General features: G+C 41.6%; 1 protein-coding gene across 1 annotated transcript; it reads right to left on the minus strand.

Moving 5' to 3' along the window:
- Positions 1–20,475: 20,475 nt before the first annotated feature.
- LOC132347547 (cyclin-J-like) lies at positions 20,476–21,928 on the minus strand. The gene has a single exon (XM_059894145.1). The coding sequence runs from the start codon at positions 21,723–21,725 to the stop codon at positions 20,574–20,576; it is 1,152 nt and encodes a 383-aa protein (XP_059750128.1). The 5' UTR covers positions 21,726–21,928; the 3' UTR covers positions 20,476–20,573.
- Positions 21,929–27,503: the final 5,575 nt, after the last annotated feature.

Here is a 27,503-nt window from a genome sequence, read left to right on the forward strand (position 1 = left end):
CCAGCAAAGCTTCACCTGTATTTACAGCCACTCCCCATCGCTCGAATTACCGCCTGAGCTCTGCTCCTGTCAGATCAGTGGTGGCATTAGATTCTCATAGGAGCGGGAACCCTACTGTGAACTGCGCATGCAAGGGATCTTGTTTTCTCTCTCCTTATGATAATCTAATGCCTGGTGATCTGAGGTGGAGCTGAGGCGGTGATGCTAATGCTGGGGAGCGGCTGCAAATACAGATCATCATTAGCAGAGAGGTTTGACTGCACAGAGACCATAATAAATCAGTTGCTTGCAGACTCATATCAAAGCCCTATCAGTGAGTGGCAAGTGGCAACTAAGCTGCATCTTACAGAGTGGACTGGACATAAGCAACACACTTAGGGTGTCACTGTCTCCCATCACCCCCAGATGGGACCATCTTGTTGCAGGAAAACAAGGTCAGGGCTCCCACTGATTCTGCATTATGGTGAGTTGTATAATTATTTCGTTATATATTACAATGTAATAATTATAGAAATAAAGTACACAATAAATGTAATGCGCTTGAATCATCCTGAAACCATCCCCCCCCCCACCCCGGTCCGTGGAAAAATTGTCTTCCACAAAACTGGTCCCTGGTGCTGAAGAGGTTGGGGACCACTGCTTTACACCACCAACTCATGATGTTGCATCATCCATCCTGCAGTCTGTGAGCACTGAATTCTAACGACTCTCAAAAATTGTTATTGTGCTTTGTTGACACAATAACACTCTCAAAAGTTGTTATTGTGCTTTGTTGATGAGGACCTCTTACCCAGTGTAAACAGGAAAATGTGAGCCATCACTCATTTCCAGATCATGTTAAATTTACCATTTGGGATTATGTAGTATAAACATAAAACAACACATCTCCCACCCATGTTTTCTCTTAAATTCTTTAGACTATAATCACTACCTTCCTAGAATGTGACCTCTTTGAATATTGACCAAATCCCTGTATACTGGGTTGGATAGTGTCCCCCTAAAATTCATATCCACCCGGAACTTGTGAATATGACCTTATTTGGAAATAGGGTTTTTAAAAATAAAATCAAGTTAAGATAAGGTCACACTGGATTAGGGTGGGCCCTAAATCTAATAAATGGTATTCTTATAAGGAAAGGGAAATTTGGAGACACAGACACACACAGGGGATAATGCCATGTGAAGATGGAGGCAGAGATTGGAATAATTCATCTATAAACCAAGGAACAGCAAGGATCGCTGGCAACCCAGAAGCTAAGAGAGAAGCCTGGAACAGACTCACTCAGAGCCTCCAGGAAGAACCAAACCTGCTGACATCTTGATTTCAAGACTCTGGCCTCTAGAACTGTAAGAAAATAAATTTCTGTTGTCTTTCAAACACTACATTTATGGTAATTTGTTACAGCAGCCCTAGAAAACTAACATCTCCTGCTTTCTACAGACTGCTGCCAGTGGGAAGGATGGGTGAGGAGCCTGCAGGTGGGGTGAGAAGAGAGGAATTCTTATGCAAGGAACATCATACCTTTGTCCAACATGTCTTAATACCAACCTGAAAAGGCATGACATCGCCACATCAGTTGGAGGTAAGAGAGGACATTGATAAGAAAAGCCCATAGGCATTGTGGAAAAGTGGTCTCAGAAGCCATCAGAGGAAATGGCCACTGCCACTGCTGGAGGATTGCCTGACCCATGGCACAGAGCCTAGTGAGGGTGCAGGGTGACTGGGTTGGGTGCCAGGGTAGGGACACCTGGAGTAAAGGATGCCTGCCACCAGACCTGCAGCCCTTGGGTGGGTGCTATAGACCAACAGCAGCACCATGGTCTGATTACATAAGGATGAGAGCTGTTGTGCCAACCCGCATACACAGCTCAAGCCCAGGGGTCAGCAGTGGACCACCAGTTGCCCAGAGCCCCAGACTCATCCTGTATTCATAAGAGTCACCTCAAATCAGCATGTCTGCACCTTTCTGGTGGCCCAGTCTTGCTCAAATCCACAAAACAAATACTACACTGGTAAGAGGCAGCTATCCACCCTCCTGGAACTGGAGTCTGGCCCTAGCAGGAATTACTCTATGGGCGTGAGTCCTGGAGCCCTTCCTATGCATGGGACAAAGGGTCAGAGTGTGTTTGATTAGCGATATTAAGCATATTTTCATCTGCCTGTTGGCCATCTGTATGTCTTCTTTGGAAAAATGTCTGTTCAGACCTTCTGCCCATTTTATTTATTTATTTATTTATTTATTTTATTTATTTATTTGGGGCTGTGTTGGGTCTTCGTTTCTGTGCGAGGGCTTTCTCTAGTTGCAGCAAGCGGGGATCACTCTTCATCGCGGTGCACGGGCCTCTCACTATCGCGGCCTCTCCTGTTGCAGAGCACAGGCTCCAGATGCGCAGGCTCCGTAATTGTGGCTCACAGGCCCAGTTGCTCCGCAGAATGTGGGATCTTCCCAGACCAGGGCTCGAACCCGTGTCCCCTGCATTAGCAGGCAGATTCTCAACCACTGCGCCACCAGGGAAGCCCCCCTTCTGCCCATTTTAAAATCAGGTTTGTTTGTTTTTTGAGATTGAGTTGTATGAGCTGTTTATATATTTTGGATGTTAACCCCTTAGTGGTCATATCATTTGCAAATTTTTCTTCCATTCTGTAGGTTGTCTTTTTCATTTTGTCAATGGTTTCCTCTGCTGTGCAAAAGCTTTTAAGTTTAATTAGGTCCCATTTGTTTATTTTTTCTTTTATGTCCTTTGCTTCAGGAGACAGATCCAAAAAAATATTGCTGTGATTTCTGTCAAACAGTGTTCTGCCTATGTTTTCTTCTATGAGTTTTATAGTATCCAGACTTAACATTTAGGTCTTTAATCCATTTTGAGTTTATTTTCGTATATGGTATTAGATAATGTTCTAATTTCATTCTTTTACATGTATATGTCCAGTTTTCCAGCACCGCTTATTGAAGAGAATGTCTTTTCTCCATTGTATACTCTTGCCTCCTTTATTGTGGATTAATTGACTGTAAGTGCATGGGTTTATTTCTGGGCTCTCTATCCTGTTCCATTAATCTATGTGTCTGTTTATGTACAAGTAGCATACTGTTTTGATTACTGTAGCTTTGTGGTATAGTCTAAAGCCAGGGCACATGATTCCTCCAGCTCTGTTCTTCTTTCTCAAGACTCTTTTGGCTATTTGGGGTCTTTTGTGTTTCCATACAAATTTTAAATTATTTGTTCTAATTTTGTGAATAACACCATTGGTATTTTAATAGGGATTTCACTGAATCTTAGATTGCCTTGGGTAGTATGGTGATCTTAACAATATTAATTCTTCCAATCCATGAACTTGGTATATCTTTCCATCTGTTTGTGTCATCTTAAATTTCTGTCATCAGTGTCATGGTTTTCCAAGCATAGATCTTTTATCTCCTCAGGTAAGTTTACTCCTAGGTATTTTATTCTTTTTGATGTGAATATAAGTGGGATTGTTTCCTTAATTTCTCTTTCTGATAATTCATTGTTAGTGTATAGATATGCAACAGATTTCTTTCTATTATTTTGTATCCTGCAACTTTACCAAAATCATTGATGAGCTCTAGTAGTTTTTTGGTGGAGTCTTTAGGATTTTCTATGTATGGTATCATGTTATCTGCAAACAGTGACAGTTTTAATTTTTCCTTTCCAATTTGGATTCCTTTTGTTTCTTTTTCTTATCTAATTGCTGTGGCTAGGACTTCCAATACTATGTTGAATAAAAGTGGTGAGAGTGGGCATCGTTGTCTTGTTCTTGATCTTAGAGGAAGTAATTTCAGCTTTTCACTGTTGACTATGATGTCAACTGTGGGCTTATCATATATGGCCTTTATTATGTTGAGGTACGTTCCCTCTATGCCCACTTTCTGGAGAGGTATTATCATAAATGAATGTTGAATTTTGTCAAAGGCTTTTTATGCATCTGTTGAAATAATCATATGGTTTTCATTCTTCAGTTTGTTAATATAGTGTATCACATTGTTGATTTGAAGATATTAGACCATCCTTGCATCCCTGAGTTAAACCCCATTTGATCATGTTGTATGATCCTTTTAATGTATTGTTGGATTTGGTTTCCTAATATATTTTTTTGAGAATTTTTGCATATATGTTCATCAGTGATATTAGCCTGTAGTTTTCTTTTTTGCATGTGTGTGATATCTTTGTTTGGTTTTGGTATTAGGGTGATGCTGGGCTCATAGAATGAGTTTGGACGTGTTCCTTCCTCTGCGATTTTTTTGAAATAGTTTGAGAAAGATAGGTGTTAACTCTTCTCTAAATGTTTGGTAGAATTCACCTGCAAAGCCATCAGGTCCTGAACTTCAGTTTGTTGGGAGTTTTTAAATTGCTGATTCAATTTCATTACTGGTAATTGATCTGTTCATATTTTCTGTTTCTTTTTGATTCAGTCTTGGGTGATTGTACATTTCTAGAAATTTGTCCATTTCTTCTAGGTTGTCCATTTTATTGGCATATGGTTTTTTGTAGCAATCTCGTATGATCTTCTGCACTCCTGTGATTTTGGTTGTAATTTCTCTTTTTTTCATTTATAACTTTATTAATTTGGGCCCTCTCTCTTTTTTTTCTTGATGAGTCTGACTAAAGGTTTATCATTTTGTTTATCTTTTCTCAGAACCTGCTCTTAGTTTCATTGATCATTTCTATTTTTTTAGTCTCATTTATTTCTGTTCTGATCTTTGTCATTTATTTCCTTCTACTAACTTTGGGTTTTGTTTGTTCTGCTTTTTCTACTTTCTTTAGGTGTAAAGTTAGGTTGTTTATTTGAGATTTCTCTTGTTTCCTGAGGTAAGCTTGTATCACTATAAACTTACCTCTTAGGACTGCTTTTGCTGTGTCCCATAGGTTTTGGATTGTTGTATTTTCATTTGTTTCCAGGTATTTTTTTATTTCTTCTTTGACTTCTTCAGTGAATAATTGGTTGTTTAGTAACATATTGTTAGCCTCCACGTGTTTGTGTTTTTTGCAGGTTTTTTCTTATAGTTGATTTCTAGTCTCACAGTGTTGTGGTTGGAAAAGATGCATGATACGATTTCAAGTTTCATAAATTCATCGAGGCTTGTTTTGTGGCCTAGCATGTGATCTATCCTTGAGAATGTTCCATATGCACTTGAAAATAATATGTATTCTGCTGCTTTTGGATGAAATGTTTTATATGTATCATTAAGTCCATCTGGTATAATGTGTCACTTAGGCCACTGTTTCCTTATTGTTCTTTCTATCTGGATGACCTGTCCATTGATGTAAGTGGGGTGTTAAAGTCCCCTACTATTATTGTGTTACTGTCGATTTCTCCTTTTATGTCCATTAATATTTGCCTTATATATTTAGGCAAAGTTGGGTACATGTATAAATTTATGATTGTTATGTCTTCTTCTTGAATTGATCCCTTGATCATTATGTAGTATCCTTCTTTTTCTCTTTTTATAGTCTTATTTTAAATTCTATTTTGTCTGATATAAGTATTGCTACTCCAGCTTTCTTCTGATTTCCATTTATGTGGAATACCTTTTTCCATTGCCTCAGCTTCAGTCTGCCTGTATCTCTAGATCTGAAGTGAGTCTCTTGTAGGCAGCATATGTATGGGTTTTGCTTTTGTATCCATTCAGCCACTCTATGTCTTTTGATTGGGGCATTTAATCCATTTACATTTAAAGTAACTATTGATATGTATGTGCTTATTGACATTTTATAAATTATTTTGGGGTGTTTTTGTAATTCTTTTTTGTTCCTTTCTTCTTTTTTGCTTTCTTCCCTTTTGATTTGATGACTATCTTTTGTGTTATGTTTGGATTCCTTTTTCTTTTTTGTGTGTGTATCTATTATAGATTTTTGGTTTGTGGTTACCATGAAGTTTATATATAGCAATCTATATATACATGTGATTGTTTTAAGTTGCTGATCTCTTAATTTCAAATGCATTTTAACAACACTGCATTTTTACTCTTCTCCCTTTATGATTACTGTTTTTGACATCATATTTTACATCTACTTGTTTTGTGTATCCCTCAACTGCTCATTGTGGATATAGGTGATTTTACTTTTGTCTTGTAACCTTGCTACTAGCTTTGTACATAGTTGATTTACTATCTTTACTGTATATTTGCCTTTATTGATGAGCTTTTTCCTTTCATAGTTTTCATGTTTATAATTGTGGCCTTTTCTTTTTTGCTTAGGGAAATTCTTTTAACATTCCTTGTAAAGCTAGCTTGGTGGTACTGAAGTCTTTTAGCTTTTGCTTGTCTGTAGAACTTTCGATCTCACCAACAAATCCGAATGAGAGCTTTGCCGGGTAGACTATTCTTGGTTGTAGAATTTTCCTCTTAATCACCTTAAATATATTATGCCACTCTCTTCTGGCCTGCAGAGTTTCTGCTGAAAATCAACTGATAACCTTGTATGTAACTTGTTGCTTTTCCCTTGCTGCTTTTAATATTCTCTCTTTATCTTTAATTTTTGCCATTTTAATGACAATGTGTTGGTGTGGTCCTCTTTGGGTTGCTCTAATATTTCTTGCGAATAAATGTGGGAAATGAAATTTCTGGGTCAAAATATATACACATTTGTAAGATTAGATAGCTCTTGTCAAATTGCCTGACAAAATAATGTACCAATGTGCATTCCTGCTGGCAGTACCTAAGAGTGTCTAAGAGTTCACTATATATAGAGTAAACAGATGGAAAAATGTCAGCCTCATTAATAATTTCAGGGCTTCCCTGGTGGTGCAGTGGTTAAGAATCTGCCTGCCAATGCAGGGGACACGGGTTTGAGCCCTGGTCTGGGAAGATCCCACATGCCGCGGAGCAACTAAGCCCGTGAGCCACAACTACTGAGCCTGCGTGTCTAGAGCCTGTGCTCCACAACAAGAGAAGCCAAGACAATGAGAAGCCCACGCACTGCAATGAAGAGTAGCCCCCGCTCGCCGCAACTAGAGAAAGCCTGCACACAGAAACAAAAACCCAACACAGCCAAAAATTAATTAATTAATTAATTTAAAAAAAAAACCTTTAAAAAAAATAATAATAATTTCAAAATGTAGATTAAAACAGGAAGTTTGGCAAGGATAGATTATCTACCTTTTAATCTATCTATCAATCTACCTATCTTTGCCAAACTTCTTGTTTTAATGTAGATTTTGAAATTATTAATGAGGCTGATATTTCTCCATACGTTTTTTTGGCCATAAATATTTTTCTTTTGTTAATTGCATATTTGTGCCCTTGGCCAATTTCCTAACGGGTTGTTCTTTTTTTTTTTTTCTTATTTTTGTAAGAGCTCTTCACATAGTGAGGTTATTAATCCCTTGACTGTCACATATATTGCAAATATTTTTACCACTTTGCTATTAGCTTTTAAATTTTGTTTGTATTGATATCTTTAATATTCTAGATTACAAAGGAATATATCATCTCTATACATTTCTAATAATATGTAAGTATATTAGGTTAAAAAAATTAAATTCACCATAACATCCACAAAACATAAGAATTTTACTCTTCTCCCCCCATATAACCACCTTTAACAATTTGTTGATGACTTTCCAAACTTTTGCCATGCATTTCTGTTAAAATTTGTTTTGATGTATAGAAGTTTTAAACATTGCTTAGTTGTTTATTTCCTGAAGCTTGATTGAGATGTTATCCACTCTATGGCTGGTGTCATATTAGAAACACCTTTCTGACTCCAAAGTGTGTATATATATATATTCACCCATATTTTCTCCCAATGTGTTTATGATTTCATTCTTTTCACATATATATCTTTAATTAATCTGGAACTTACTTTGCTGTTTTTCCACATAGGTAGATATGATGAGTACTTAAAAAAAAAAAAAAAAGCACATCTCAGAATAAAGGGAAATGTACAAAGTTAAGAATTTGCAAAATTAGCTCAAGAAATAGAAGCCTAGTGTGGCTGTGGCATAGCAGATCAATATGGGAAAGATAGAAGATACCACTGGAAGAGTAGGTGAGTGAAGATCAGGGAGGAATTTGAAGTTAGAGGCAAGGAGGAGGTCTGAAAGGTTTGAGGACAGGAAGTATCCAACCAGAGGCATTCCCTAGGGCAATGTGAGGACAGATGGGGGTAGGTGCACGGAGGCAGGGAGATGGTGAGAAGGCTATTGCAGTGGCTCAGGTGCATGTAACTAGGGTCTAAATTAGGACAGAGGCAGTGGGGATAGGGAGGAGGTGATGATTGTTAGATACCTGTAAGAGTCAACAGGACTTGATGAGTGATTGAATATGGAGGGAAGAAGGGAGTCTGCTGTGACTCCATAACTCTCAAGCCTGGGTGGTTGTCATGAGGACAAAGATTGCTCACCGTATGGTTGGAGCTGTTCTGTTCTACACAGCTCTTCTCTCTCTGTTTTCTCAGGTGGTAGGTTGAAGAATTTTCCTTTCTTCATTTTACAGACGGGAAAACCAAGGTTTGGCAAGACATGACTTGCCCCAGAGAGACAGGAGAACCGGGTCCCTGTGGCACAATTTGGGTAGAAATGTAGGCAGCAGGGCTCTGGAACTCTGTTATCGCTTGCTGAGCATGACGAACTCACCTCACCTGTACGCACGGGGTGGGGGCAGTGGGGCAGGTGATGAGGGGATGTGCGCCTGTGTGTCTATGTGCTCCACGGGCAAGTGGGTGAGGAGGGTAATACGTGCTCCAGCTGGGTTTCTCTCTCAGGAGCTGGTGATGGGCACCAGTGCTCCCTGGATGGCTTCTTCTTCCCAAATAAACAATCATATGACACAACGTCTGAAAGCCCAGAAGATTTCCCATCTCCATTGGCCCAGAACCCTGACTGCTACAAACCTGGAGCCAGTAGAGCTATCTCCAGCCCTCTGCTTCCCTCCACCCTAAGTCTCCAGCTCCAGGACTCATGAAACGCCATGAGCTCACTGTGCCTGGCCTGCTTGGCACCAGCTACATGAAGAGGCTGGACATGCTTCTGCCAGAGAAAACCCAGTGGCTGGGCCAGCAACCTGGGCTTTCTCCAACAGGCTGGTTCAGCCACACTACACCTCAAGGCTCCATCCCTCCCAGGGGTCTGCTACTCCCATCAGGGCCCTGATCTGAGGGACCCTGAGTAGTATCCACCCTTACCAAAAAGGAAGTCATGTTTTCCAGGAACTATTACCTTCTCTCCAAGTTGCAAATAAGCCAGCAACAGTGCATGGAGTGAAAGGAGGCCTGGCAGTTTCTAACCTGCAGAAATCTATTTATCCTTTGAAGTCCAGTTGATTTGTCATCCACTCTGTGACTTCTTACCCAAATTCCACCCAAAAGCACTAACCACCTGCTTCTCTGTGCTCCCATAGCAAGTGTGTGCAGTGTTATTTATAGCCCTTGTTGCCTGGAAGCAAATAGGTTCTGTCTTTTGTGCCAGGTCTGATTGATGCATAGTGATTACCTGGTTGCTGTGTCAAGAAGGATGCTGAGGCAATATGCAAACACAACAGGAAACTTGCCATCATTCTTTAGGAAAGGCAACAGTAGTGGGTGGTGGCCAGGTACCATGCAACTGTGTCTGCCAACCCAGACTGCCACACTGCACTGCCCTCCATCACCACGATGGTCCCCAATCACCATCTGAGCAGTTTGGGGACAGGACTGCATTTGCTCACCTTTGTATCTCCAGTGCCTTGCACAGTACCTGGCACTTAGTAGGTGCTCAAGAAATATTTTGCTGAGTGAATAGTTGGTTAAAAGTTTCCATAATCCTTCCCATAGAGTGGAGCAGATGGACCCACCCTAGCTATAGACAAGTGGGAGTTAGGCAAACTCGACACCCCCTCTGGCCCACAGGGAGGCCACTCCTTCTCTGGACACTCGAGTCTCTCCTGTCATCTTACAGGAATCTTGATGTCATCGTGCCCAACAAGGCCTTGTTATAGCTTTATTCGTTTGTCAGCAACTTGTCTCCACATTAGTAGCTTGAAGTTACTTTAACCCACAGCATGCCTAGTAGGTTGGCTCTTGTACGCATTTAGTAATTCCTGATTGAATGAATTAATGTGTCTTCTTCTGACTCTCTACCTGCCACTTACTCTTGTGTTTGTAGAAAAGTGCACCACCCACTGTTTGGTTTAATACCTGGTAGTAAATGAATCGCCATGTTACATAATTGTACTTCCTTTCCTCTTATCAAGCAGTGACCATCTTAACTGAGCTTATAAATATTTACTGAATCATAGAATTTTAAGTTGGAATGCACCATACAGTTGAAAGCTTATTTTAAAACTGAGGAAACTGAGACCCTAATTACTGACAGAGTTGCTATCTCCTCTCACCACTTCGTCTTTTTCATTCATTCACTCAATAATTTTTTAGAGTGAACGTTTAACAAAAGCCATTTATTATAGGTAGTTTTTGGAAGAACACATAGCAAACCGTACTTCTTAATGTTTTGATATCTCATTTGTGTTTCTGTGAGCTTTTAGACAAAAACAACTTTATTTCTTTTTTTGTACATAAATGTTTATAACATCATTATTCATAATAGCAAAAAAATAGAAACAACCCAAATGTCCATCAACAGGTGAATGAATAAACAGATATCCGTATATCCATGCAATGAAATACTATTCTGCAATTAAAAGGAACATACTAATGAAACACACAACAAAAGTGATGAATCTCAAAAACATTCTGCTGAGTGAAAGAGGCAGGAAACAAAGGGGTGCATACTGTATAATTCCCTTTATATGCAATTCTAGAAAAAGCAAACTATAGTGAAAGGAAGCAGATCAGTGATTACATACAGTTTGGGGTACTAGAGAGCAATAATTAATATAATGCTGTAGTAACTAAACAGTATGTTATAGGTAACACTACAGATAAACAGATGAGTCAAATAGAGAGCCAAGAAACCGTTCTACACATGCGTTAACTTGCTTTATGATGGAGGCATTACTACTACTCAGTGGTGAAAAGATAATGCTAGGCCAAGTGGATATCCATATGTAAAAATTAACCTTGACCCCTACCTACCTCACATTATACACAAACTACCTCACATCATACACAAACATTAATTCTACAGAAAAATACAGAAGATTTTTTCATTACATTTAGAAAGGCAAATTTTTCTTAAATAGGGTACAGAAAAACACTAACCAAAAAAAGGATAGATTGATAAATTAGACTTCATTAAAGCTAAGAATATCTTTTAATCAAAAGACAAGATAAAAATAGATTGGAAGAACCAGCCAGATTGGGAGAAGATATGTATATATTCTGACTAATATCCAGAACATATAAAGAACTCCTATTATCGATATGAAAAAGATTGACAAGCCAATTTTTTAAAATAACGAACAAGGACAGACATACATAAAGCTGCTCTCAACATCGTTATGCATCAGAGATATATCTACCCTTTGCCCCTCCCAATCATAAGGACTAAAATTAAAAGTACCAATAATACTAAGTGTTAGTGAGAATACAAAGCAAACTGATCTCTCACACATTGCTGGCAGAAGTGTAAATTTGATGCTACCACTTTGGGATATACTTTAGCTATGCCAATGTACATCCATGTAAAAATCTGTCAAGGTGTACACTTGGAATTTGTGCATTTTACCATCTGTAAGTTACATCTCAATAAACAAGAAAAATCATAAAAATGAGAGGACATGAGACAATAGGAGAAATTTGAACACAAAATGTATATTTGCCCATATGAAGGAATGAGTATTAATTTAGTAGGTGCAAGAACAGTAGTCATGTAGACAAAACCAACTTTATTTATTTATTTATTTATTTTTTAGTTTTATTTTTCCTCTTTAATCATACCATGCATGCACCTAACAAAGTAGCCTTAAGGTATATAAAGAAAATTTGATAGGGCTACAATATAAAATCCACAAATCCACCATTACAATGGGAGATTTCAACACATTTTCTTAAATTGCTGACAAGTCAAGCAGATAAAAATTCACTAAATATATTGAAGATATAAACAATAAAATTGAATGAACAGAAGCTTGACTGTACATAATTCTCCTTTCTACAATAGAGAGTACAAAATCTTCTTCAAAACTGTCTTAGTTATCCACTGCTGCACAAACTCAATAGTGTAAAACAAAAATAAGCATTTTTTAAATCTCTAAGTGTCTGTGGGTCAGGAATTCAGGAGCAGCTTGGCTGGGTGGTTTTGCCTCAATATGTCTCATGAGATTCAGAGATGTGTTGTCAGTGGCCACAGTCTTGACTGGACCTGGAGGATCTGCTTTCAAACAGGTTCACCCACATAACAAGTAAACTGGTGCTAGTGGTTGGAAGGAAGCCTCAGTTCCTTCCCATGTAGGACTTTTCACAGGGCTGCTTGAGTGTCTTCATGACATTGCAGCTGGCTTCCCTCAGTGTGAACAACCTCAGTCCAAAAGATGGACACTGCAATGTGTTTCACGATGTAGCCTCAGAAGTCCCATACTGTCATTTCTGCAACGTCATATTGGTTGTACATAACAGCCCTATTATTCAACGTGGGAGGGGACTACCCAAAAGAATAAACACCTTGAGATGAGAATAATTGGGGGCCACCTTGGAGACTAACTACCACAAGCACACATGTAACATTTACAAACATTGATTATATACTAGTCACAGAGCAAATTTCAAACTATAACTATCATACAGGCAAGATTCTTTGATCACAATGCAATTAGGTTAGAAGATAATAACAAAAATGTACACTAAATACTGCTATTTGGAAATGATTAACACACTTCCAAATAACTCATAGGTCAAAGAAGAATTCTCAATGGAAACTTAAAAATACTCAGAATTGAACGATAATGAAAACATATGAAATGCAGTGAAAATAGTTCTTCAAGGATAAATTTTTTTTTTTTTTTTTTTTTTTTTTTTTGCCATGCTGTGGCTTACGGGTTTTTAGTTCTCTGACCAGGGATCAAACCCAGACGCTTAACAGTGAAAGTGCCAAGTCCTAATAACTGGACCACCAGGGAATTCCCAAGGATAATTTATAGCCTTACATATTTATATTTAAAAAGAGGAAAAGCCAAAAATTTTAAAACTACATTTCCAATTTTTTTTTTCACTGAAACAGCTCCTTTACTTTGCAGTGATAATTGATTTGTATTTTTTTTGCCCCTGAGTCCTTGTGGGATTTTTTTTTTTTATTCAAAGAGAAAGTCACAAAAATTATAATCATCCTCATTAGTTCACTCAGTCCCATGTAATTAATTTGTTTTTCATCTTGATCTTTTGTTAGCACTTTTATGAATTCATCTGTTTTCCATTAGAGTTCTGAAAATGCTTATTCATTCAGTTCAGCAGTATAGTCAGTTACCAGAAACCTGTACTTGTCAGAGTCTTTTCCATGAATTCCTTGAAGATGAAACCCTTTTATAGGAACATTTTTGCAAAAGCATCAGAGTACACCCAGAAATGTCTGTAAATGACAAAAGACTTAAAAAGGACCATGGTTAAAGATTTGAGGAAAGTTCATAATAATGCAATTGACAAGGAAATTTAGTTATTTCTGAGATATACATTTTAAAGTAATAACTAGAATTATGACTTATAACGTTATACCAGAACATATAAGATTTTTAGAAATTTCATGTAAGGTCTGAAACATTTATGTTAACATATTTCCATACAAATAACCCAAAGAAAGTTTAGTATTAGTTGTTTTTTGTTTGTTTGTTTTTTTATACTGCAGGTTCTTATTAGTCATCAATTTTATACACATCAGTGTATGCATGTCAGTCCCAATCGCCCAATTCAGCACACCACCATCCCCACCCCACCACGGTTTTCCCCCCTTGGTGTTCATACGTTTGTTCTCTACATCTGTGTCTCAACTTCTGCCCTGCAAACCAGTTCATCTGTACCATTTTTCTAGGTTCCACATATATGTGTTAATATACGATATTCGTTTTTCTCTTTCTGACTTCCTTCACTCTGTATGACAGCCTCTAGATCCATCCACGTATCAACAAATGACCCAATTTCGTTCCTTTTTATGGCTGAGTAATATTCCATGGTATATATGTACCACATCTTCTTTATCCATTCTTCTGTCAATGGGCATTTAGGTTGCTTCCATGACCTGGCTATTGTAAATAGTGCTGCAATGAACATTGGGGTGCATGTGTCTTTTTGAATTGTGGTTTTCTCTGGGTATATGCCCAGTAGTGGGATTGCTGGATCATATGGTAATTCTATTTTTAGAATATGCAAATATTTTCTCCCATTCTGAGGGTTGTCTTTTCGTCTTGTTTATGGTTTCCTTTGCTGTGCAAAAGCTTTGAAGTTTCATTAGGTCCCGTTTGTTTATTTTTGTTTTTATTTCCATTACTCTAGGAGGTGGATCAAAAAAGATCTTGCTGTGATTTATGTCAAAGAGTGTTCTTCCTATGTTTTCCTCTAAGAGTTTTATAGTGTCTGGTCTTACATTTAGGTCTCTAATCCATTTTGTGTTTATTTTTGTTTATGGTGTTAGGGAGTGCTCTAATTTCATTCTTTTACACGTAGCTGTCCAGTTTTCCCAACACCACTTATTGAAGAGACTGTCTTTTCTCCATTGTATATCCTTGCCTCCTTTCTCATAGATTAGTTGACCATAGGTGCATGGGTTTATCTCTGGGCTTTCTATCCTGTTCCATTGATCTATATTTCTGTTTTTGTGGAAGTACCATATTGTCTTGATTACTGTAGCTTTGTAGTATAGTCTGAAGTCAGGGAGTCTGATTCCTCCAGCTCTGTTTTTTTCCCTCAAGACTGCTTTGGCTATTCGGGGTCTTTTGTGTCTCCATACAAATTTTAAGATTTTTTGTTCTAGTTCTGTAAAAAATGCCATTGGTAATTTGATAGGGATTGCACTGAATCTGTAGATTGCTTTGGGTAGTATAGTCATTTTCACAATATTGATTCTTCCAATCCAAGAACATGGTATATCTCTCCATCTGTTGGTGTCATTTTTAATTTCTTTCATCAGTGTCTTATAGTTTTCTGCATACAGGTCTTTTGTCTCCCTAGGTAGGTTTATTCCTAGGTATTTTATTCTTTTTGTTGCAATGGTAAATAGGAGTGTTTCCTTAATTTCTCTTTCAGATTTTTCATCATTAGTGTATAGGAATGAGAGATTTCTGCACATTAATTTTGTATCCTGCAACTTTACCAAATTCATTGATTAGCTCTAGTAGTTTTCTGGTGACATCTTTAGGATTCTCTATGTATAGTATCATGTCATCTGCAAACAGTGACAGTTTTACTTCTTCTTTTCCAATTTGTATTCCTTTTATTTCTTTTTCTTCTCTGATTGCCGAGGCTAGGACTTACAAAACTATGTTGAATAATAGTGATGAGAGTGGACATCCTTGTCTTGTTCCTGATGTTAGAGGAAATGCTTTCAGTTTTTCACCGTTGAGAATGATGTTTGCTGTGGGTTTGTCGTATATGGCCTTTATTATGTTGAGGTATGTTCCCTCTATGCCCACTTTCTGGAGAGTTTTTTATCATAAATGGGTGTTAAATTTTGTCGAAAGCTTTTTCTGCATCTATTGAGATGATCATATGGTTTTTATTCTTCAATTTATTAATATGGTGTCACACTGATTGATTTGCCTATACTGAAGAATCCTTGCATCCCTGGGATAAATCCCACTTGATCATGGTGTATGATCCTTTTAATATGTTGTTGGATTCTGTTTGCTAGTATTTTGTTGAGGATCTTTTCATCTATATTCATCAGTGATATTGGTCTGTAATTTTCTTTTTTTGTAGTATCTTTGTCTGGTTTTGGTATCAGGGTGATGGTGGCCTCATAGAATGAGTGTGGGAGTGTTCCTTCCTCTGCAATTTTTTGGAAGAGTTTGAGAAGGATGGGTGTTAGCTCTTCTCTAAATAAAACCAACTTTAAATGTAGGTAAAATTAGCAGGACCATTCACCAGGTTCACTTCAAATTCCTCCCCAAACCATACACAGCCCTTCAACAAGAATTTACCAACAACCTAATATGTGTCTTAACCAAGTATCACCAGTTATGCAAAAGAAATAGAAAACACAGCCCATGCCCTCCAAGTACTTTTTTCTGCAATTACCTAGAGCTTTAAACATTTGCTATAGGTTGTCAAGCTACAATAGCATCTCAGTTATGTGGTATGCTACACAAGCAGATTTTCTTAAAATTTAAAGCTTAACCCTCCTAGCCATCAGAACTTAAAACATATATATATATTATTATATATGTTAGAAAGAAAACCTACATACACATTTTTAAACAGAAAATACTCAATGTACCCCACCCCCTCTTCAGGATGCTGAGGCTTCTTCCTGAACATTCCTGGGCTCAGGAACAAAGCCCTGATAGACTCAGGATTTACTGACTTGTGTGAGGCTTGACCATGCTGAATGGCCCTAGGAAGCCATAGATTTTGAGTACTTCCATATAATTTTGGAAGTACTTCTGCCTCCATTTTTACTGCAAACTGTTGGCTGTCATTTCATTTTGCTGATCTTCCTGCTTTTTGCTGTTTCTGTTTGGGGGTCTTCAAGAGAGCCACTCTGCATAAACCTTTGGCCACTGTTTTCCTTCTGCTTTTCTCTGCTTCTTTTCCTTTAGCCCAGGTCATTTACTGGATACTCCTCAGAACTGGCATCATGGGCATGGGACGTGTGCAGTCACAGAAGACACCACACTCAGAAGGGCCCACCCTTGGTTCAATGTTCTGCTGTAGCTGTCTTGACACTCTTAGTAACTTTGTCTTTGAATTTGTGTGTTATAAGTAACATCCGATGGGATGATGGAGGCTGGGCATGAGAGAGGAGATATGCTGCGTATGCTGAGTAAAAAGAACAGGGACTTCCCTGGTGGCACAGTGGTTAAGAATCTGCCTGCCAATGAAGGGGACACGGGTTTGATCCCTGGTCCGGGAAGATCCCACATGCCGCGGAGCAACTAAGTCCCTGCGCCACAACTACTGAGCCTGCGCTCTAGAGCCAATGGGACACAGCTACTGAGCCCATGTGCCACAACTACTGAAGCCCACGCATCTAGAGCCCGTGCTCCACAACAAGAGAAGCCACCACAATGAGAAGCCTGCGCACCACAAAGAAGAGTAGCCCCTGCTCACTGCAACTAGAGAAAGCCCATGCACAGCAATGAAGACCCAACGCAGCCAAAGATAAAATAAAATTGAAAAAAAAAAAAAAAAAAGAACAGGTGGGCAACTCAAGTGTCCACCAATGGATGAATGGATAAACAAAATGTGGTCTATACAAACAATGGAATATTATTCAGCCTTTAAGTAGAAGGAAACTCTGACCTGTGCTACAGCATGAATGAACCTTGAAGACTTTATGCAAAGTGAAATAGATCAGATACAAAAGAACAAATACGGTATGATTCCACTTATGTAAGATTCCTAGAGTAGACAAATTCATACCAACATAAAATAGAATGGTGGTTGCCAGGGAATTTGGGGAGGGAGAAATGAGGAGTTATTGTTTGGTTCTGGACATGGATAGTGGCGATAGTTGTACAACATTGTGAAAGTACTTAATTTTAATGTACACTTTAAAATGGTTAAAATAGTAAGATTTATGTTACATATATTTTACCACAATTTTTAAAAAAACAACAGGTGGGAATGCTAATCTGTGCCCCTATCTCTTTTTTTTTTTAAATAGATCTTTATTGGAATATAATCAGAAAGAGAAATTAAGGAAATGCCCCTATCTCTTTACCATCTCCCTTCTCCACCTAGAGGTGTGCGTGTCCTGGAATAAAGGAAAGATGATTTACGCCTTCAGTTCAAGGCTGGACAGGAAAAAAGACAGAGGAAATGAAGATGAGGAGGTGGTGTCATTCATCAAGGTTACGGTGCCAGTTGAAGGGTTGTTTTCAGAGATGCACTTGAGGGCTTTCTGATGATGGCAGAATAGAGCTGGATGTTCAGGGAGGAGAAATGACTTACCAGGTCCTCCCAGTTCATGGGTGGCAAAGACAGTGATGGAGCCAGAGGCAGCCTGGCTCCCAATCCAGGGCTCTTTCCTCTTGACTGAAGCTTTCCATGTGATTGCAGCCATGAAGGAGATGGCATGTGAGTCAGCAACTACAGTGAAACTCGATAGGGACTCTAAGGAAAGTAAACACAGCGGGCTCTGCTTCCCAGGGCTGGGCCAGAGGAGACTTCGGGATGAATAGCTAAGGAGTTTATAATATAAGGCAAGGAGCCCGGGACAGGCATCCTGGGTGGAAGTAACAGCATGCGCCATAGGACATAGCAGCATCCTGGGCAGCTTTTCTGCGGGGGCACTATTAATCGTTTGACTCAGGACTGTTCCAGGCTTAGCAGGACACTTAGTGTCTCCCATCCCTGCTCACTAAATTCCATAAGCACCCCCCAGTCACTGTGACAACCTCATGCACCTGACACATTTCCAAATGCCACCAGGGGGTAGGTACCACCCCTAGCTAACTTCTGGTGGGTCTAGTTTTAGGACGTGTGCAGGGGGCCTTCATAGGCAATCGACCAGAGCAGTCACCCAGGGTCCCTCATTCAGAAGGGCCCTGCATGAGGGGTTTAAGGCTCTGAGGGCACCATCTGGAAATTCTTGATCCTTTTTTCTTTGAATTTGTGTTTTGTGAGTAGAGTCTGTGGCCAATGAAGAATGTTCTGAAGGCTTGCAGCCTCTGTTCCTGGGCAGTCCCACCTCCCGCTGCCTCCCCACGCCATGCCCCTGGCACCTCAGGTTCCACCCAGTTCCCCCTCCCCACTCCTATCACTTGACCCCATTACATTGGTGGGGGACGGGAGTCAGGTTCTGTATTGCCCTCCAGCCCCAGCGGAGCCCAAGTCAAGCTCAGAGAGGGCCAAGGTTGAGTGCAGGCTCCTTGGCATCTCTGGACAGGACAAGGCAGTGGCCACCACTGCCCTGGGCTGGCAGTGCCATGGCACATTGCAGAGTGACTCAGCAGGGGCCCCTTGCCCACCTCCAGTGCAGGTACCCAGCTTCTCTTTGGTTGCAATCCCTTAGCGTTTGCCCTTCCACCTGTGGGTTGGGTGGAGGCACATAGGAAGGGAGACTGATTCCCCACTCCCAGCAGGGGCCCTGCATTTTGCACTGGACCTACAAGTTACAGAGCCAGCTCTGCATGTATAATAGTGTCAGCGGTGGGCACAGAGAGAAGGGGATGCTTTCAGGAAATGGTTTGATGTGGACTCCATAGGTTTTATTTTTATTTTTTTTTCTTTTTACTTTTTCAGTTTATTCCCTCCAAACTCTTTACCCCCAAATTGCCCTTGCTGTAATGACTTATTGCTGTTTTCACTCATCACCAGTATAGTGAAATGTCCCAGGGCAGTCCTGGGGCCAATCTAATGAAAGTCACCTTTGCCTGCTTACTCTTGACTAGCTGGAGTCAAAGGTTGCTTATAAAACCTGTCTTCCATGTAACAAAGTGCTGCTCTAGCACAACCTGAGAACTACCCTGGCCATGTTCCACTTCAAAATAAACCTATGGGACTTTATTCTAGTACTGACATTTTACAGTTTTGCCTTCCCTTGAAAAAACTTTAGAATAATATCAAATCTGAGTATAAATCATTGATTGTACTGAGAAATGCAAAACTTATATATGTATTATGAATGATAGGAACCACCACTTCATTCATTCTAGGATACAATTATGTTCTCGTTTGAAAACACATTCTAGCAGGAGTATACTAACCTATGTTATTAAGGTAGTTCATACTATAACATTCCCAAAGCATGTTGCATTACAGTTAAGTTTCCAAGTAGTTCAAATTCCCTGAGTTAAATGTGTTTAATTCTAAAGATTTGAGGCTGATCTTTAGGGGAAAAAACAACAAAAATTTATGACCATGACTTTAAGATAAGAGAGCTACTCCACCCTTAATTTTAGTACATAAATCCAGGTACCTGTACTATCTGTGATAGGAAGTTATATAGAATATCTAAAAAAAATTTTTTTAACTGCACAGACTGGTATAGCATAGCAATTCATGAGTTTAAACTTAGTCAGAGATTCATTTGTAGATCAAAAATATAACTCAAAACTGCAGAATAAGAAAAAGGACCTCTTCAAAAATTAATACTGTAACTTTCCTTCATAAAAAGACTGTTTGGCAAGTCCACAGATAAACATTAGTTTCTGACATATAAGCCAACATAAGGCCCAGAGGCCACCACAGGTCAAATCACAAAACGACGAATTGAAGTCTGTCCAAGTTTTCTGTTGTGTTGAATGTTTTTGAAATATTTGGACCATCAGTTGGGGCTTTAAAATTTGTGTCATATAAGGATGTGTTTTAACAGGATTTGACATACACACTGTTAAAGTGTTTGCAGTGTTAGCTTAGTCCTCCCAGATATTCATGGTGCGTTGGAAGGGATATTCAGTCTTCCTGGTGCTGGTGCTGGAAGACTTCTGATGCCATTTGGATCCCTTTCCTTTTGAAGAGAAGTTTACAAAAAGCTTGCCCCAGAGCTTTGAGTCACAAACAGTCTGGGTTACCAGTCTTACCTTCGCATAAAATCACCTTTCAAAGCATGGAGTAATGCAAGGGTAATGTTCATTTATCTGATAACTACGGTTATAAGAAACATTCAGACAGGGCTTAACTTCTACTGGTATTGCCAGTGACATCCCAACACCAGTCTGCATGTGCCCAAGGCCCTGAACACTAGTTTGGAAGCCAGCAGGACATGTCGGTAGTGTGTAAGATGAGGTGTGTGTGGTAGATACAATCTGCTGACAGCTTGGTTGTTCCGATACAGGATGGCGATACTGCAGCGAGGTCTGATGTGTCTGATGGAGATACTGAGGCTGCTGAAAGTGAACTGCCCGAGAGGGCTGGGAGGCTGTCTGGAACACACTTAGTTGTGCTGGCTGAGGTCCTGCCTGTCCTCTCTGTTTGTTTGCTTCTTTCACATCATTATCATGAGCAATCAATAGCCGTTCAATGCACTGCACTAAGAAATCCCAGGAGTAAGCAGTAAGACGATGCAGTCTTGTAGGCCACGTTGGAGAAAGACGAAGTATAATCCTTGAAGAAGCCACACATGCTGCAGCTACTAAAGAAGGTGCATAATTTAGAAAGGCATAATCTTGCAAAGATACTTCCAGGAAGTAATCTGCATACTTGGCCATGTAGAGTTTAGTTTTTTCCAAGCAAATCATTGGCCAGCCGTCATGAAGATCGGTTTCATGCACGGCTTCGGAGAGATAATACTCAATGAAATGGGCAGCTGTTGGAAGGCAGAGGTTCCACTGAAAGGTTTCTAATAATAATAGTTCCATATGTAGCAAATTTTGTTTTGTTAATACTAGATTCATATTAGTCATACAACCCAGGCTGTTGAGCTGCTCCAGCTTAGGCACACTATCTTCTTTTTCTTCAAATTTACTTGCTAGAAGCAGACAGGAAAGTGCAACTAAATGCAGCTGCTGGATAGAGATGTCATACCGATCCATAAACAGGTCCAGCAAATAGACAGCAAGATGTCGGGCAGAAGGGCAGAGGGTGAAACGATTGCTCACAATGGCAATCAAGTCAGCAAAATACCTTCTAAGACTTAGTTGAGGGGACTGGCCTTTGTAGGAAGGTAACTTCAGCTCCTTGTATCGAAGAGCTTGATGGATATCGGCAGCCAGCTGTCCCCGCCACCACTGACCCTCCAGCTCCATGGGACCGGGCGGCGCGCCTGGCCAGACGCGGCAACTTCAGTCCGGAACCGCGGCCCTCACAGGCCCAGCCCCGCCAGCGTGCGGGGGACGCCGGCCCCGCTCATGCTGCGGACAGTCGGCCGCGAAGCGCCGGCCTCAGCTCGGGCCCAGCGCCGGGGCGCTCGCGCCGCCCATTGTTAAAGGACCGGCAGGCGGCTCCGCGTACAAAGCCAGCGCGGGGGCACATCGACTCCATAGGTTTTAGTGACTGATTACATATGGAGGGAGAAGGAGGATTTTAAGAAGACGGCTCCCCCATTTTTAGCCCAGAAATAGAGAAAGATCAGTTTGTTTGAAGGGCATATGGAAATGTGGGGAGAAATAATAAGTTTACTTTGGGACATATTTATTTTGAGATTGTTGTGGAGACATCCACAGAACATTTGGAAATTAGGTCAGGAGCCCGGGAAAGAAGTCTAATTGAAAGAAATAGATTTGTGAGTTGTAGGTGTATGTAAGGTATTTGAAGTTATGGGAACAAAAGAGAAGGGCCAGGATGAGATGTGGTGGCTGGAAGAGGGGCAAGGATGCTGCAGGGACTGAAAGTGAGATTCAGACAGAAACGTGCGCATTGAGTTTGCTCACTAGAAAGTCAACAAGTAACTTAGAGCTGCACTGCCCAATACAATTGCCACTTAGCCATATGTAGCAATTAAAATTAAGTCAAACTTAGATAAAATTTAAAATTCAGTTCCACGAGCCACATTGCATGTTCTCCGTAGCCACACATGGCTAGTGGTTATCATGCTGGACCACTCAGAATAGAACATTACCATCCTCACAGAATACCCTGTTGGACAGCACTGTTCTGGAGAATGGCAGGAGAAGAAGCAAGCTTGCAGTGGGCTGGAAAGTGGGGGCACATGAGGATGAGAGGGGTCAGTTTGGAGTATAGGTTCCTGACCGCCATGCCTGGATGCACCCGTTTGCCCAGCTGCAGCTGTGAGCTACACTGAGAACTGAAACTGTCAAACGAGATGCTCTTGTGGGAAAGCTGGTGGAGAAAATTGTATTCTCCAGACTTCTTTAGGTAGAACATTGTATTTGGTAAGAATTTCCCTTGGGGTAGAAATTGAGGTGGTGTGTTGGCTCATGGGTAACATGACTGTCCTGCTGAAGGGGACAGAATATCCTGGGTGTGCAGGCGAGGGAGCCATGGGGAGAGAAGCAGAGGGTGGGGACAGGGGTGAGAGAGGGGGGTGGGTGTGGCTGGACAGTGTGCTGGGACAGTCATCCCCTTAACCCCCCAGATCTTCAGGAAACATCCACGCAAACCACAGAATGCCCAGTGTCAGTGGGGTTTCTGTGGGGAGCAGAGAAGGTACAATGTTGACCACTTAGACATCATGGGGAGACCACAGAATCAGGTTCGAGCCAAGTTCATGCAGATCCCCAAGGGGCACTTGTAAACGAGTTTATTCTAAAAGAGTTTACAATAAAACTTATGTTGGTTTAATTTTTTTCTTGATTTTTTAATATGCTTCTAAAAAGCAAGCCCTATGTTTTAAAAAATTAATCAGATGCCTATAAACATATGAATATCTAAAGTAACAAAATAAAATATTTATTAAACCTGGCTCAGATCTGTCCATAGAAATGCCTGCCTGGAGATAAGAGCCCCCTGGAGGTGTGAGGAACCCAGAGCCACCTGTAGCCCTGGAGCGCTCATCAAGGGGGGCTTTGAAAATTGCATGTGGGCACTGCCACCTGTTTGAGATGGAAATTTCGGGTAAATGGCACTTTCCTTCTGTCTGTTACTGCAGCCATCCTTCCCTCCCTGCCTCCCTAGAGCCCTGTACAGGTACCCACCCCTTCCCTTGCAGAGTATTAGGGCCAACACGGTCTGTGGCTCACACAGGACCATATGATGATGGTGGAGGGCTTCAGAGACGTGTTAACCTGGCTGAGGCCTGCAGACTTGTCCAAGCAGTGCCAGGACTGGAGCCCAGGTTCCTGGACACTCCAGATACCCTGGGCTCACTGATTCCACCCTTTCTGGCTGGCAAGGACGTCTCACCTGCTTCAGGCTTGCTTGGCTCTAAATCAGCATCCAACACTACCACCCCCAGCCTCCCGCTGCACATCGTTCATAGGCCTCCATGCTCGCCGGCAACCGCAAGTCCCCTGCGACATCCAGGTTGTGCAGGCGCAGTGCCGGGCACGCAGGAAACACAATACACGCTTATCGAATGACCCTTGGCGAGGTGTGCCGGCTCTCAGGAAGCCTTCTTGCCATTGCAAACTGTAGAAATCAGGTTTCCTCCTCTCACCAGCTTATCCCTCAGGTTCTCAGTCTTTTGTCAACCTGGATAAATGCCTGCCTCAAGTCACTCGCTGCCTCGAGTGTTCATTTTCGAAGCAACTTGGAGGCCGGTTGGCCTCTGCATGCTCCCTGGTGTGTTTGGAAAGTGCATGAGCGAACTCAGAAGGTGAGGGATCTGGGGGCCGGTGCCCAGGATGAGGAATGGGGAATTCTGGTGTCCCCCGTGTGACCTTGGACCAGGCATGAACTTCTCCGTGCTCTAGTTCCCCATCTGGAAAATGGAGAGCCCGATCTCGTCTACCTCACGGCCAGTGATGGTCCCAACTGGTTGTGAAGGGCTCTGAAAAGTCAAAAGCCTACTGGCGTGTCTCCTCCTGCCTTCCCACCTCCCCATCCACCTGCTTTCCACATCTTCTTCCTTAAAAATGTTTCCCTGTCATCATTCACTCTCATTTTTTACTATTCTGCACTCTCCCCACCTGTGGTGGCTTTTTCCATTCAGGATGTGAACATAGAGGAATCTCAGCCTCCAATCCTCCCTCTGCCCCGCACCCCCAAGGTCACAGCCAAGCTTCCCAAAGGGCTCTTCTCCACTTGCCGACTCTGTCCCAATCTCCCAATCACTTCTCAGCTCAGGGTCACCTGAGCCTCGCATCTCCATGGAGCTCCATTGAGATGGTTCCCACTGATGACACCAAGGACCTCTAAGTCCCACCTGGGAAGCCAGGCCCCCCATCCTGCTCGTCCGTGGTGGATTTGGTACGTTGACCTCTCCCTCCTCTTTGAGCCTCTATCCGTGCACCTGCAGGACTCCATGCCCTCCTCCCACCTCTCTGGCCCCTCCCACCTCTCTGGCCCCTCCCACCTCTCTGGCCCCTCCCTCTCAGGCTGTTCGCAGCCCCCACCTCCATCGGCCTGAGCTGGATGTTTCTCAGTGCTCTGCCCTCCTCCCTGGCCTTCTCACACGGTACACTCTCCCTGGGTAACTTGACCGGAGAGACATGTGCCCTGACACCCCCAAGCCTGCCTAGCCAGCCTCAGCTGCTTTCTGATGCTAAGGACCCGGATGTCTAGCCGCCTCCCAGATGTTATACTGGGAGACCCACAAGCAGTTCAAACACAATGCATCCAAAAGCCAGCTCGTGGTCCTCCAAAACCTCCATCTGGGTTCATTTTCTGTATTAGACACTTTCAGCTTGGTTTCCTGCAGAATCATACCTTCAGACAAGGATTCACTGCAAGCAGTTGAACTGGGAGGTGACATCTCACGGAGGCCTGATCTGTAGAGCAGCCCCTTCCTTGTCCACGCAAAGACCCCACTCCAAGAGCGCTTATCAGCTTCTAACATACTCTATAAAGTACTCATTTATGACGTTTACTTTTATGGTCTGTCTCCCCGACTAGAGTGAAGGCCGTGGCCCAGGTTTTTTCATCTGTTCTGTTCAGTGATGTCAGTCAGGTGCCCTGAACAGTGTGTGATGCACAGGAAGCCTGACAGACACCTGGGGAACGAAAGAATGACTTGGGGAATCGGGAAGACCTCTTTTTATGCCTCCCCATCCAGACATAAACTGCATTAGGGTGGACGCTGCTTTATTCTCCTCGGAATCCCGCACACTTATCGCCGGGCCTGCCACATTCCAGGCCCCAGTGAACGTTGGACATGTAAAGTTTGAGCGTAGGACAGTGTGTGGCATCTTTAAAGCTTGGATGCCTTGAACTCTGAGGACTGGGCTTGCTTTGTGAGAGTTTTAATTTTTCCTTTCACTTAGTTCTTAGTCATTCTAAAGGTAAGTGTTCAAAATCTGACTAACCATGTCAGTCCACTGGCATCCATTCCCCTAGAAATTTTGGTGATAAACCGAAGAGGTGGCCTCTCAGTCTCCACTTTTTCTAAATTCCATGCAGACCTACTTCTGATGCCTAATTTTCTTCTGAGATGTTCACGTTACAGAGTCTCACAGCAAAAGCAGTTGGTGGGCTGCCCATATGCCCCAGACACTCAGAATCCCACATTCCACCCGTGAAGCCCCCTACAAGCACCTCAGGTTTTTCAGCTTCTTAGCGCAGGTGCCAAGGAGGTACCACCCAGGAGCAGCGGGAGCCCTGGAGAACGGGAGTTGGAGGATACGCAATCTGGCTTATTCATGCCTCTGGGGGACCCAGGCATGCTGATTCTCTCTGCTGCGTTTCTAAAGTGAGTGAACCCTATTCAGTCTCCCATAACCCCCCTTTATTGCATCCTTCTTTTCCCATCTCAGTGCCCCTCTCCCCTAAGCAGGGCTTCCTGGGAACATCTCCCCATCAGACTGCTGTACTGAAATCTTGTCTCGGCACTGCTCTGGCAAAACCCAGACTAAGACAATTATATTATTGCTTTCTTTTACATACTGCTTTTCCGAAATTGCTCATAGTGGATTAAAAAAAAACCTTTTATATTGTGGGTTATAATATGTATAAAATGCACAGATATTGCATATACAGGTCAATAAATTATCACAAAGGGAGCACCTAGGTATCCACCATCCAGAACGTTGCCAGTGCCCCAGAAGCCCCTCTCTTGCTGACTCCCCTCCTCACACATCCTCCTTCCCTAGCCACTATCCTGGCTTTTAACACCATAGATGACTCCTTTTGAAATTTATATAAATGCACTTATTCAATATACATTCTTCGGGGTCCAACGTCTTCCACTCAACATCATGTATGTGAGATTCATCTGTGCTGCTGTACAGGGGCATGGTTCATTCATTGGTGCTGCATCACATTCCTTTGTGTGTCTAGACCACAATGCACTTATCTGTTATCTGTTGATAGTCATGTGGGGCTATTACCAAAAAAACTCTGCCATGAACATTCTTGGAGATGCACATGTGTGTACAGTTCTGTTGACTCTATACATCAGGATGGATTCACTGTGGATTCGGGGCACTTGTGATAATAAGTGGGAGAAAAGACTTTTTTAAGCAGAGAAGCCCCTCTGGGTGCCCATAATATGATACCACGCAGGCAACTGAGTTCTTACTGTTCCGATATAATAATAAGGCTACAATAAGGGGACTTGTATTAGTTTCCTCGTGCTGCTGTTGCAAATTACCACAAGCAGTGATAATTTATCCTTTCACAGTTCTGAGGCCAGAAGTCATAAACCAATGTGTCAGCGGTGTTGGTTTCATCTGGAGGCTCTGACTGAGAATCTTTCCATTCCTCCTATCTTCTGATGACCCCTGGCAATCTTTGACAATCTTTGGCTTATAGAGGCATCACTCCAATCTCTGACTCTGTCTTCACATTGCCTGCTCCCTTGTGTGTCTTCTTCCCTTCTCTCCTCTTATAAGGACACTTGTCATTGGATTTAGAGCCTACGCTAACCCAGGATGATCTTAATTACACCTACAAAGACCCTTTCCCAGATAGAGTCACATTCACAGCTTATGAGTTGACTCATCTTTGGAGAGCCACCATTCAACCTACTA

Source organism: Balaenoptera ricei, chromosome 14 (assembly GCF_028023285.1).
Source record: "Balaenoptera ricei isolate mBalRic1 chromosome 14, mBalRic1.hap2, whole genome shotgun sequence".
Lineage (NCBI taxonomy): Eukaryota > Metazoa > Chordata > Mammalia > Artiodactyla > Balaenopteridae > Balaenoptera > Balaenoptera ricei.